Source organism: Protomyctophum bolini (assembly GCF_963924005.1).
Source record: "Protomyctophum bolini genome assembly, chromosome: 17".
Classification (NCBI taxonomy): domain Eukaryota; kingdom Metazoa; phylum Chordata; class Actinopteri; order Myctophiformes; family Myctophidae; genus Protomyctophum; species Protomyctophum bolini.
In genome coordinates, this window is record NC_137878.1 from 23492282 (window position 1) to 23505619 (window position 13338).

A 13338-nucleotide genomic window follows, 5' to 3' on the forward strand; every position below is an offset into this window, starting at 1 on the left:
GGGATTATGTTCAGAACAAAAGCTTTCCGCTGAATCATGAAGACTCGTGCGATCAATGTTTCAAATAACGGACACAGAGTGGATAGGAATCTATCCACTATCCATGCAACATATCAGTAGCAAAGGTCAGCTAACATAATGGTCTTCCTCTGTATCCAGGTGTCCAGTGACTCTGTGAATCGTACCTTCACCACCCTGATCATGTGTGAGAAGGGGAACGAGGACCTGGTGGAGAACAGCCCCAATGCTGGAGGTTTACCTCACCTGTACAACACAGCACTGTTCGTACCTGAAGGTTGGTTCCACTCACAGAGGGCCCAAGGACTGTGTTTTGGCATTTTAAGCCAATGTACAAGCTCACAAGCTTTGTTTTAAAGCATTCATCAATCGTAATCAAGACAAAAGATTGATCGGTTTTAAGTCATATCGTGTGTGTGTGTGTGTGTGTGTGTGTGTGTGTGTGTGTGTGTGTGTGTGTGTGTGTGTGTGTGTGTGTGTGTGTGTGTGTGTGTGTGTGTGTGTGCCTGTGCGCGCTTCAGGTCCATGCAGTCACACCGTACAGAAGTTGAAGCTGCAGGATATCTCTGCCATCACGGTGAAAACTCTGAAGGTGATTCCTGACAGGATCATCGACAACTACAGCAAGAGACAACAGCCGCGCTTCAGGTGTGTGTGCATGTGATCTGGATCAGTGGTTCACCCCCTTGAGGAGGTTCCGGTGTGTGTTCTTTAGGTGTGTGTGCATGTGATCTGATGCTGTGATAATGAACTAAGCTTTACCTTGGCTGTTTTATAAAGCACAACAATAATAATATAATTATTCTAATCATAGGCATGACCCTCCTGGCCAGGCCATCTCCACGGCGACACAAGAGCTCCTGCGCTTGGCGGAGGCCAACCCGGGTGGCATCGCGACCCTTGACCCCGTGAATGACCTTCAGCTGAAGAGCGTGGACGTGGTGGAGGCGTCAATGAGGCTGCGCGTGCTTCAGGACAGCCTCAAAGACTTCAACTGCATCCACTCGCCCACATTCTCAGAACAGGTGTGTGTGGGGGAGGGGAGGTGGAGCGTGGTTGATGTGTCTACTGTGAAATTTACACAGCATCTTATAATGTGCTGCTTTGTAAAAGATATATATATCATTATTTTACTGTCAAACTTTGTTTGTTCCTCTACCGTCACCTCTGTTGTCTCCGTGGATGTGTTAGGCAGACTGCAGATGGGATGAGTGCCGTAGAGCAGCATCTTGTACTTGACTGACTGACTGTATCCGCATGTGTTGTTGGAAACAGACTAATTAATCTATCATCATCAGTCATTATGACATCTTCCTGTCCTATTGCTGTTGAATTATGTAACAGCAATAATTATGTAATGTGTGGTGTGTATGTGTAGTTTGTACGTATTCAGGAGAGGATGAGGGTAAAGGAAGAGTTGGAGAAACTGGAGTATCTGGTGTCTGATAAATCTCTGGCTCTGCTCCCTGAATACCATCAGAGAATCGAGGTATGACCCCTGCCTCATCGACTGCTGCTACACCTCAAAAACTATGTCCGATTGTCAGCCACAAATGCTCAATGACGGATTTGCTGTCTACATGTCGAAGTGATTTGCTGTCTACATGTCGAAGTGTCCTTGGGCAAGACACTGAACCCTACACTGCCTCCAGAGTCAGTCGGTGTGAGCTTGCCACCATTGGTGAATGTGGGAAGTGAGGCTTCCCACATTCGCTGGCGTCGACTGTTCGCCGCTTCACTTCCCAATGTATGAATGAATGAACTATTGTAAAGCGCTTTGAGCACTTGGAAAAGCGCTATAAAATGCAATTCATTATATATATATTACTGGTTGCCAAACCTTTTAATTTCAAGGACCCACATAACTGAGAGTTACAGACCTGTAAGGGTTCCTTTTAGAACCATATCAAGGAACCCTGAGGGTCCCTAGACCCCACTTTTGAGAACTACTGATCTTTAGAATTATTACTCCCCATGGAAATGTTGCACTTCTTACTCTTGACACTGTACAAATTGCCTTCCCAGGTCCTCAAGGCCCTGAACTACATTGACGGCAGTGGGGCGGTGCAGCTGAAGGGCCGGGTGGCCTGTCAGATCAGCAGCCATGAGCTACTGCTCACAGAGCTACTGTTTGAGAATGCCCTGAGTCCAATGGCCCCCGAGGAGAGCGCCGCCCTGTTGGCCTGTCTGGTGTTCACCCAAAAATCACAGGTGGAACCGCACATCACCAACACACTGCAGGAGGTAAGACTACTGTCTCATATACCATCTCCCTTTCAGCTTTCTTGTATCGCACACGCACACGCACACACACACACACACACACACACACACACACACACACACACACAAAAGGAAGCACTCACCCAGGGAAGACTTCACACATAGAAGAAGTCCTGCCCTGTTGTAATGGCACTTTACCTGACTAAAACACATGCACTCACTCAGACACAGTCACCATGTCTGCATGTGTTGCCGAGCATCGCTGAGACATGGAAGTGCTTTATAAGGACCTGAATAAGTGATGACTAGGTTGTGAATCCACTTGCACTGCAGTCCTAGCAGAACAGACCCTGGAACAGCATGGCTGATACCATACATCGTACTGGGAGAGAGATCATTCAGAGAGGGAATGTATTGGGAGACCTTCGGTCGTTTGGGAGACCTTCAGTCAGCCTGGGGGAGTTGAAATGTTTAGAAAGCAGAGAGCTGAAACAGGAAAAATAGGAAGGATACTAGCAAATGTAGTCCATGCAGGCGCTTTTAAAGCACCTGGCAAAAGAAGACAGATTTTATACTGTAAATGTTCTGATGAATTGAAAATGGTCGACCCTGTTGTAAACAAGTGTAATGCTTTATCAGTGTGTCGTCCTCAGTAACGGTCTTTGTATTGAGTTGTGCTTTCATGTGAAATGTACCCATTCTGCAAACTGTTAATAAATACTTCAATCAATCAATCAGTGCATTTAGAGAGGAGGTCAATTGTACAAGTGTGTGTGTGTGTGTGTGTGTGTGTGTGTGTGTGTGTGTGTGAGATGGTAATTGACGGTTGTCACTCCTTCCTCCTGCAGGGTATTGATCGTGTGCTGGCGGTCGCCAAGCGTATCGGGGAGCTCCAGAGGGATTACGGCATTGGACAGACGGTAGAAGACTTTGTGGGCCAGTTCAAATTTGGTCTTACAGAGGTGGTGTACTGTTGGGCCAGAGGCATGGTAATAACCATAAGGATTTTACATTTGGCTTGTATAATTGTGAAGGGCTGGAACTATCGATTATGTCTTAGCAATTAATCTATTGATCTATTATTTATTTATTTATTAATCAAATAGTTGAAAATAGCAGGTCTACAATGCAAGATGTATTGCAAGCTTGTAGATCAGCTATTTTCACAACAGTTGATTAACTGCTGCACTGCTAATTTCTATATCATCTTTACTGAAAGCTACTGTAAATCAGAGAACCACAGATGTTATCATTGTGAGAGGAATAGCAGATGATAAACGTGAGAAAACAGTTTTATATGCGAGAGAAAGAGAGAACATGATACCGCAGCACTGCATGACTTGTATTTTGTTGGGTTGTCATAGCAACTGGTGACATAAATTACCTTGTAGGAGGAGAGAGAAACGGGTCGAGAGAGAGAGAGACTTAGGAGGGAGAGAACAGTAAAGAACAGGACAGTGTTGAGAGAGACTAACACGCCTTTGGAAAGGAAGAACGACAGAACTGTAGAGAGAGACAGGTAATTGGAGGGACAGTGTAGAGAAAGAGACACGACAGTAGAGAGCGAGAGACAGGAATGCAGTGATAGACAGGAAGGGTTGATTTGTATCACACAGGTCCATCCATCCATCCATCCACCTTTAACCGCTTATCCGTAGTCGGTCGCGGGGGTAACGGCTCCACCAGAGAGCTCCAGAGACTTCCCTCTCCAGAGCAACATTAGTAACAGTGATAGACGGAAGGGTTCAACTTGTATCACAGGTCACCGGATGGGAATCATAACAGGACAGTGTGTACACAACCTGATGGAGCAGACAAAATGTCAGCGGACATGTCACGTCTTGTCTGTCTGTCTGCAGTGGTGCAAAGTAACTAAGTACATTTACCTATTACTGTACTTAAGTACAATTTACTTTACTTGAGTATTTCCAATTGCCAATACTTTTACTTCTACGCCACTACATCTATATTTCACTTTTACTCCACTACATTTATTTGAAAAACTTTAGTTACTAGTTACTTTGTAGATTGTAGATAGAGGTACATACAGTAACCACTTCAGCGCTACATGTATATACTGTACATTTCGGCCGTTTGAAAATAGACGATCTACAAGCTCACAATACGCCGCGATGCGACGCATTGGGAGCTTATAGATCGGCTATTTTCAAAATATGTGTAGGCATTTGAAAACCTGAAATGAGACCTTCTGCATAATGGGTACAGGGTACTACTTTCACTTATGGTACTTTAAGTACATTTCGATGCCAACACTTATGTACTTTTACTCAAGTCAATATTGCAGTATTGATAGTTTTACTCAAGTAAAACATTTAACTACTTTTTTCCACCACCGCCTGCCTGTCTGTCTGTCTGTCTGTGTCGTGTCAGCCTTTTGCCGAGATCGCCCAGCTGACAGACGTGCAGGAGGGCACGGTGGTGCGCTGCATCCAGCGCCTGGACGAGGTGCTGAAGGAGGTGAGGCAGGCGGCGCGCATCGTGGGAGACTCCGTCCTGGGCAGCAAGATGGAGAAAGCCTCCCTGACCATCCGCAGGGACATCGTCTTCACCGCCTCCCTGTACACACACTGACGGACGGACACAGAGGAATATTATGTGAGAGATGGCATCGTGCCGAGGTTGTCAGTGTGGCTACTGTATGTGCAAGTCCCTTTACTGGCACAACCTTCCCGGTTAAAAGACATTTCAATGAATACATGAAATGAATGACATCAAGCCCCCACCCTCCCAAACACAGAAATGACTTCCCATTCATGTGCTAGTAACTATGGCATTGCAGAAAGGCAAAAAGGGACTCCCTGGGGGACCCCGGTCAACAAAGTATATAGGGTTTAAGTGGATTTGCATGTTGTCCGTTTACCCTCCATCAGACTTAGCTAGTGACTCTTGGACTATGCTGCTGCACAATACACATCTGCTAGTTCCAAAACGTCCAACAGATTCATCCAGGTTTGAGACTATGTTTTAATATGCAAACTCTGTCCTGACTGAGGCGGGGCCTTTCCAAGTCCTCTCTCTGACCGACCGTGAGTGCCGGATCAACAGATGGAGCGAGGGTGTGAAAGTGTGGGGGAGAGAAAGACTGCACAGGTTGTTGATGAATTATGTGCCTAATAAACATTTTACTGTTTACATGATCTGGGTCCCGCAGAATCCCTCCACACAGAAAGGGAAATGCTCTTAAAATACAGACCAAAGTGGATGCTATTTGAATGAAAAATTTTCTGTGTAAATTATTGTGTACCGTAGTAATAAAACTTGCTGTATGTCAAAAACAGTCTCTTGTGTTATATATATTATACATTTTTGAGCCGATCCAACGTCTGTCTTTCGGAAATTACGTCATGTGGCAGTCAAGTCTATGGACTTTTTAAATGTTTGTTGAGAGCACTTAAAACAAACATGGAGTAAGAGGTTTCTATGTGCCCCTCACTTCTGAGTGATTTTTATTTGTTTAATGCAAAAGAAAAATAATCAAAGGAAAGATTAAATAATCTTTATTCCTAATGAAATATATTGGTAGGGAATTATACATGACATTTTAGTCATATTGAATTGGCAGAAAATATAGTTACTTTTATTCAAATATGGCAATTATTTAAAAAAATAACTTCGCAGCGTTATACTCATCAGTGAGTGATCATCGTGTGTTTCTCTAAAGCAGGATGTTCCAGCCCAGTGAGTCTGAGGCGAGGCTCTGAGCTGTCGCTTTAAGACTGATATCGCTGTGACTGATTAATTCAATGTAACGCGATGCGTTTGGGGAGAACCCTCTGTCTTCCACTGTTGTGGTGGTGGACGTAGCATCTACACAAACAGCAGGGAGAACAGAACAGCATACTCAACTGCACTCCGCAGTCGGATTGGATAAACGGATCATACTGTACATTTAAAATAAAAAGTTATTTTAATATTAGATCCCAGATGCTGAGATGAAGAGAGCTGAAGATGGGTTATAATTATTTGGAATAAAACTCCCGTCAGTTGGCTTCGACCGGATTTTTAACGCAGCTGGAGGAATTTCTCACATCCGATCAAGTGGAGACACCATCAGACTGTCCGCGTAGAGCATGTCTTTTGAAAAACAACACGGTAGGTTTAATTTTTTACATGTCGTGCCATGTTGCGGATTTTCTGTCACCGCTGCCTGTAATTGATCGCCTAATTGAGCCACTTTTCCCATCCCCCACTGTTTATCCCACTGCAAAATGTACACGTTTTGTCACCGTGGGCTTGAAGGCATCGCCTGTTCTCGGTAAACTGGTACTGATGGGAATGGGAACATCAGCATTATTCAGCCTCTCCGTCAACATCCCCACATCTGCTTTTTATCTGCACAGCAGCGCATCGCTGTATGGCAGCGCTTCTCTCTTCCATCATCGGGCCTGCATTTCATTATCACGAGAGAGAGAGAGAGAGAGAGAGTGTGTGTGTGTGTGTGTGTGTGTGTACAAGCGAAGTGTCAAGTTCATAATGATAGCCTATTGGTCTTAATTTCTGTCGTTTTCTCGGATTCTTGCAATCGCCCAACATGAGTCGTCGTCCCCCCCCCCCCCCCCCTTGCGGCTTTTCGTTAATTGGGTTACAATTTTCTTCCATCCATCCATTCCACAGGAGCATTCTGTTGGGCAACTAGGGGATTTGACATTCTGAAACAGGACACACAGCCTTCCACAAACTGTTGCCAATAATACATTAAAAGCAGTCTAGGATGTCAAATACGCTGTTAGCTGTAGCATTAACATTTCCATGCCCTGAAAAAAGGGCACTAAATGATAAATGGTCTGCATTTCCATTGCACCTTTTATCCATTGAATTTTTACAATGTGCTATTACATTCATACACTGACAGACAGTGGATGCAACCATGCCGGGAACCAACCTACTCATTTTGGAGAAGTTGAGGGTTGGTCTTGCTCAAGGAGTCAGGATACAACACAAAGCCAGGAGGAGACAGGGATCGAACCAGGAACCTTTATGAGGAACTGCCACACCCACTAATTAGAAAGTATGCCCGCTGAGTTTAGGTCATAGTGTAAAATGTCTTATATTTATAAACATAAATATGACATATATTTTAAAGCTATATATAAAGCTATATATAAAGCTATATATATATATATATATATATATATATATATATATATATATATATAGACATATTTAGGTATAACTGTGATTGGATTAGGAAGAATACTTAGGCTACAATAGAAACATTGAATGTTTCCCATACCATTGACTATTAATAGAGAGAGCTCTAGGCTGCCCATTTTATGTTCTGTGATCTTATAACACAAGACAGGCTGACTCTTTTTCCAAAATGGAAGAAGCTCCTGTAGGTATTGTAATGATGAGTTAATTATATTTAATTAATGTTTAATTGTTTAACTGTTCATATTTACCATCACTACTGGGGTTAGATTGTTGGAGTCGAAGTACATAGACTTTGACTATATATTTATATTCACCATAATACCTGCTAATACCACTGTTAATACTGTTAAGTGTGTACAGTAATATACTTTTAGTGTACTTTGGCCACACACACACACACACACACACACACACACACACACACACAGTGTCTGTCTGTCTGTCCGTATGTCTGTCTCTGTTGTTTGTTTGAAGACACTTTATGTGCTTCACCTACCTACCTTGAGTGTATTTAAAGACTAAAGGCTTTACTCTGCTCATCTTTGTTTGACATCAGAGTTGTAGCACTCAATGGATTCCTATCTCATATTTTCAAGTTTGACAGGATTTTGATTATTTCTAATGGGATTTAATCACAGAAATCTGTCCAAACGTAATTGGCTTCCTTAATTTCAGGCTGGATTAGCTAGTTGTTATTGTCTAACAGCAGAACGTTTGGTGTCTTCAACATATCATTGCTGTCGGGAGGAAACCTAACTCAATTCCTTTTTTTCGAAAATATTGAACCAATGGATGGAAGTAGTAAAAATGCATTTGACAAAACCTCTTAACTCCATTGGACCCTCAAACTGTCTGAAGCAACTAACTCCACCACCTCTCCCCCTCCCATGCAAGTATTTGACAATATAAAGTCACAACATCAACTTTGATGAGGCTGTATTGCTTTTTTTTTTAAATATAAGGTTTTCTTAATTTCCAGAAAAGATTTTTTTTTTTCATTTCCTGAAAAATGAACATTTTTGAGTTAGGTGGCTTCTTCCCTACAGCAGAGATTAGACAAATGACCTTTGTAGAGCAGTAGAGTAGAGGTGTGTGTGTGTGTGTGTGTGTGTGTGTGTGTGTGTGTGTGTGGTCCACTTCTGCTTGTCACTGCTAGTAACTTATGTAACACTGTCCTCAAGCACAAGTCATCTCTCATCACTCAACCACATCCCTCCATCCCTGCCCCTCTCTACCTAGTGCATCCTTGCACTTGTAGTCTCTCTCTCTCTCTCTCTCTCTCTCTCTCTCTCTCTCTCTCTCTCTCTCTCTCTCTCTGTCTTGCTCTCCATCTCCCTCACTCCTATATTTATAACTACTCTGCCATTCTGTCTGTCCCTCAGCCAGTCTTTCTTTCTGTTTTCCCATGATCTTGTTCTTTTCCACGAGCGTGGGTTTATGCTCCCCTTGTCAGCTAACATGACATCATATCTGTAACTTCCTGCAGGATATTGTCTTCAGTACACCATCTTTAATGCCATCAGCTTTCATCTCTGAGGCTTCTATTTGATGGGATTGTCATTATTTGTACCCTCAGTCTAGATTAAACCTTTTGTATTCCACATGCGTGCTATTCTCCTGTGCTGGAATGATGATGTGTGGGTCTGTGCGTGTGCATGCATGCAAGAGTGTGTGCATGTGCGCACATGCAGAGAAGACAGATATTGATGATTTAGTCTGAAAGAGAGGACTAAAATGTCAGACAGAAGACACTTTCACACATCTCTCTGTCTCTTTCTGCTCTCTCTGTTCATTGTCTCTCCCCCTCTCGTTCTCTCGTTCATCCTTGTGCCATCCAGGTCTGGATAACTCTGGCCGTCAGTCCATGCAGCCCCCGCCTTACCTCCCGGTACCCCCGGAATGCAACTTTCTACAGCACCCCAATGTGGGCCCTCAGCCCAACTACCCCCCTCCCACTGCACCCCAGGGCTCCGAGGGATACCTTCAGGAGACACAGTTCCACTGTGGCCCTCTGGGGCCCCCGGGTGCTCCTCAGGGCTACAGTGTCCAGACCCATGGACCCACCACAGGTGCCATGCCTCACCCGTCCATGGGTTACCTCCACTCGGGCTACCCCCTGCAGCTGCAGCCCTGCACAGCCTACGTACCCATCTACCCCATGACTTCGGTGAGTCAGAGCCTGAAGGAGCATCTGTTGAAATATTAACGAGGGTGGTGGGGGGGTTCGGTACCACAGCGTTTTAATGACGTCACATGCACCCGCGCACGCACGCACGCGGTGAAGGATGAGGCATTCTTGTTGTGTGTAGAGTAGACAGAACACCAGAAGGAGTACTGGAGGCTGGAGCCTAGTTTACTATAATTAGTATCACACACGTCGTAAATGCACACACTGTCTTATGCAAGTAGGCTAACCAATGGATTTTTGGGTATAGTGTGTCTATGAGGGAGACGCGTGCACCGCTCCGTGCCATACCTGCACTCCGTTCTACATTTTCACTGGGTTTCCAGTGAAAATGGGTGGCCTTGTTGTGACAGGTGACAGGCCTGGGTATGTAGGTTAGTGTGTGCCTAATTTCTCCCAGACTTGTGGTCATCTGGACCATTGTCTGGTTCAAGCTGTAACTGGCAGTCCAGTGCTTTTCTTTAGTATAGGTTGCGTCCATTGTGATCTGTAAACAAAGCCCACATTTATCTAGTTTTGTAGAACCACAACGTCTCATGAGGAGAATTAAGCAGACAGCCCGATTGAGAGTTTAATGGTTTCCTTGGCAACTTAGGTTGTTGTTGGTTTACTAGCTATGGTTCATGCCATTCACTCTGATCTTGCACGTTGTAATTTGCTCTGGACAAGAGCTTCTGATAAGTGCCTTAAATTGTAAATTGTCTTCATTTTAGTGACAGTTGCCTTGCGAGCCAGATGACAGCTCCTATGTTATGAAACAGGTCATTTTGTCTGGCAGCAGTTCTGTACTTATAATGCATGTTAGTAAAGTCAGTTTGAGAGGCAGTTATACTACTGCTTTGATTAATTGGTGATGTCTTGTCCAACTTGTAATTAACGGATGAAAGAGACACATTTTTACATACCAGTGATGCAACCCGCTGTTAACTGCTTTGGTCTCACACACGCACTTGCTGCACGCATGCATAAAACGCACGCATGCATGCACGCACACACACACACACACACACACACACACACACACACACACACACACACATACCACATATGTCTGTGTTTGCTTATCTCTCTCTATGAGTTTATAACTCTCTCCTCCTCTCAGGGTCAGCCCTACATGGCTAATGGAGCCGGTCATCCAGGAATGCCCCCCATGCAGATTCCCCCCAGCATCACCCTGATGGATCGACGCCCTCCCCATGACTACCTGCCCATCGCTGTACTGACAACCATCTGCTGCTTCTGGCCCACAGGCATCATCGCCATCTTGAAAGCAGTGCAGGTCAGCAGCGACTCTAATCTTTGCATCTGGGGGGTCCCTGGAACAACATATTTTCAGATGGGGGTCGCCGGCCAAATACATATAATTCTGGGGGTTCTTGACATGAAATAGTTTGAGAACCACTGACATAGAAACACGGGGTTTTTCAGAAAACTAAATGGGATATATGATAATGTATGATGATAAGAGCGCCCCTCACTTCATTCATACAAGTGTGATTCTTTTTTAAACCGGGACCAGTGACGTGATGGGAATCGGCCGTAAATATAGCTATAGATAAAAGGGTGTTAAGATTTCTGCTATCATTCAAGTCAACGAGGGGAGAACCTTTTTACTAACGGGCCACCCACGTCCGGTTGACCTCCTAGACACCGAGATGCTGATAGACAGTAGTATAGCGCAATCTCAAACTGAATCAATATAAAACATTCAAATATGGAGATCTCTGTCCATGGCAGTGAACCGATGGATTGAAGAGACGGAGATCTCCATCCATGGTCGGTGTGTTAAAAGCTGTTTTTTCCTGGCTTTGTGTGTTTTCCCGTGTTGTCATGTGGCAGCCAAGTCTATGGACCTTTCATGTTTTCTTTATGTATGTCGTCCCCGTGATGTCATGTTTGTGCATGCCCCCAAAGGCGCCCCTCACTTCACATGAGTGGGATTTTCACTGCAAATGTCATTTCTGAGGGGCGATAGCCCCAAGAGCTATGTCCAGCTTTTGGCGTGTCGTGTAACCCAAATTATGATTACAGAATCTTGAAAATGACGGCTTTCTGGGGAATAGATTTTGGTAGACTTAGTATGTTATTTAGCATGCCCAATACTACCAGAATCCATTGAAAAAAGATTTGGGGGGTTAAGTGATATTTCTTCATAAATTGACTCACCTACAGTTGTAGGTGAGTAAGTAAGTAAGTAAGTAATTCCATGACAAATTGATATTCTGTGTCAACCTTGTGACATTAGGTCACATGAGTTACCTATAAAGTATAGCCTGACGTAGGAAATCCAAATATCGAATTCTGCTATTTGCGCCTTGATTTCTACCTCTGATTGTCAGTGCACAGTGAATTGGTGGTTTGTACACTGGGATAGACTGGATTTCCCCATCTGGTCTTGTTTGAGTTAGTTGATTGACATGGCGCTGGTTTTGTCTGTCTATTGTTCTAGCCTGTTAACCCATTCTGACCGGGCACCCATTTTGGTGTTAGCATCATGTTATGCTTTACCTATTGAAAAATAGCAGATCTACAAGCTCGTATCGCGCCACCGAGTGGCGCGATACGAGCTTGTAGGTCTGCTATTTTTGAAAAATTCGAAGAACGACTGACATTTTTAGAATCTGATCTCAGGTCAGAATGGGTTCATCAGACCAGTGTGTGTCCAGTGGAAACCTCGTATGAATCTGATCTCAGGTCAGAATGGGTTAACCACATAAACCGTCCCTATTATGGGCATGTGAACATTTGATGAAAATAGGCGATCATATTTCTGCAAAACTATTTGAACATTCTGTAAAATAGCTGAACATTTGGCGAAATTAGGGGAATTACAACGGGCAAGTTTCTAGATCAGCTATTTATATACTGTATATTATTTATTTAATCTAGAGATGTCCCGATACTGTACCTGTAAAGTATCGATATCGGCCCTTATTTGTCATATCGGGTCATATTGGTATCTGAGAATATGCCAGTCTAACCACCGATTCGACACAGGGGTAAGGGGTTGACACTATGGCAGGTAAATAAAAATTTGTGGAGTTTGTTTTCGAGTTGCACATTTGAGTGAGGAGTCTGCTATAAACCTAGATAGCTATAAACGCAACACGAGGTCACAACGCTGGTATCGGTATTCGGTATTGGTATCGGCTAACACAGAAATCGGGATCGGATCTGGAATGGGGACATCCCTAATTTAATCCTATGTAAGTATACAGTATAGGATTTAATTTAATGTCAGGGACCGGTTGTGTAACAGTGACATCAGCCCAATTATTTTTTGTAGTCCGGCAGAATTTGTGAACCAGATGGTCTTTCTCTATGCCTCTCTTTCTCTCTCTCTCTCATTCTGTGTGTGTGTGTGTGTGTGTGTGTGTGTGTGTGTGTGTGTGTGTGTGTGTGTGTGTGTGTGTGTGTCTCTCTCTCTCTCATTATATAACCTCCATCTAACATCTCTTCTCCTGTCTTCAGGTGCGCACAGCTTTAGCCAGAGGGGACATGGTGACGGCGGAGATCGCCTCCCGCGAGGCACGTAACTTCTCCTTCATCAGCTTGGCGGTGGGCATCGCCTCCATCGTCCTGTGTACCATCCTCACCGTGGTCATCATCATCGCCTCACAGCACCATGACGACGACTGGGACCCGTAGTTTTACACGCCAGCACTACCAACACGCTGGCGTGTTAGCTACGCTAGCTCACTACTTCCGAACACCTGGAGGAATGGGAGCGACAGAAA

The 13338-nt window shown here is 44.2% G+C and overlaps 2 protein-coding genes across 3 annotated transcripts in view; both read left to right on the top strand.

Moving 5' to 3' along the window:
• Window positions 1-5520, top strand: part of skic2 (SKI2 subunit of superkiller complex) — a 37918-nt gene extending 32398 nt beyond the window's left edge. For both annotated transcript variants that reach the window (XM_080788068.1, XM_080788067.1), the window contains exons 23-29: window positions 160-295; window positions 540-666; window positions 833-1043; window positions 1397-1507; window positions 2044-2262; window positions 3090-3230; window positions 4633-5520. In XM_080788068.1, coding sequence (XP_080644194.1) covers window positions 160-295; window positions 540-666; window positions 833-1043; window positions 1397-1507; window positions 2044-2262; window positions 3090-3230; window positions 4633-4833 — 1146 coding nt within the window. In that variant the 3' untranslated portion in view covers window positions 4834-5520. The remainder of the gene's footprint in view (window positions 1-159; window positions 296-539; window positions 667-832; window positions 1044-1396; window positions 1508-2043; window positions 2263-3089; window positions 3231-4632) is intronic.
• A 613-nt stretch (window positions 5521-6133) lies between these two features.
• The window catches only part of prrt1 (proline-rich transmembrane protein 1), a 7443-nt gene continuing 238 nt past the window's right edge, over window positions 6134-13338 (top strand). Inside the window, exons 1-4 of the mRNA XM_080788080.1 lie at window positions 6134-6354; window positions 9255-9583; window positions 10704-10880; window positions 13073-13338. The exon at window positions 13073-13338 is cut by the window's right edge and continues 238 nt beyond it. Coding sequence (XP_080644206.1) covers window positions 6333-6354; window positions 9255-9583; window positions 10704-10880; window positions 13073-13249 — 705 coding nt within the window. The 5' untranslated portion in view covers window positions 6134-6332 and the 3' untranslated portion in view covers window positions 13250-13338. The remainder of the gene's footprint in view (window positions 6355-9254; window positions 9584-10703; window positions 10881-13072) is intronic.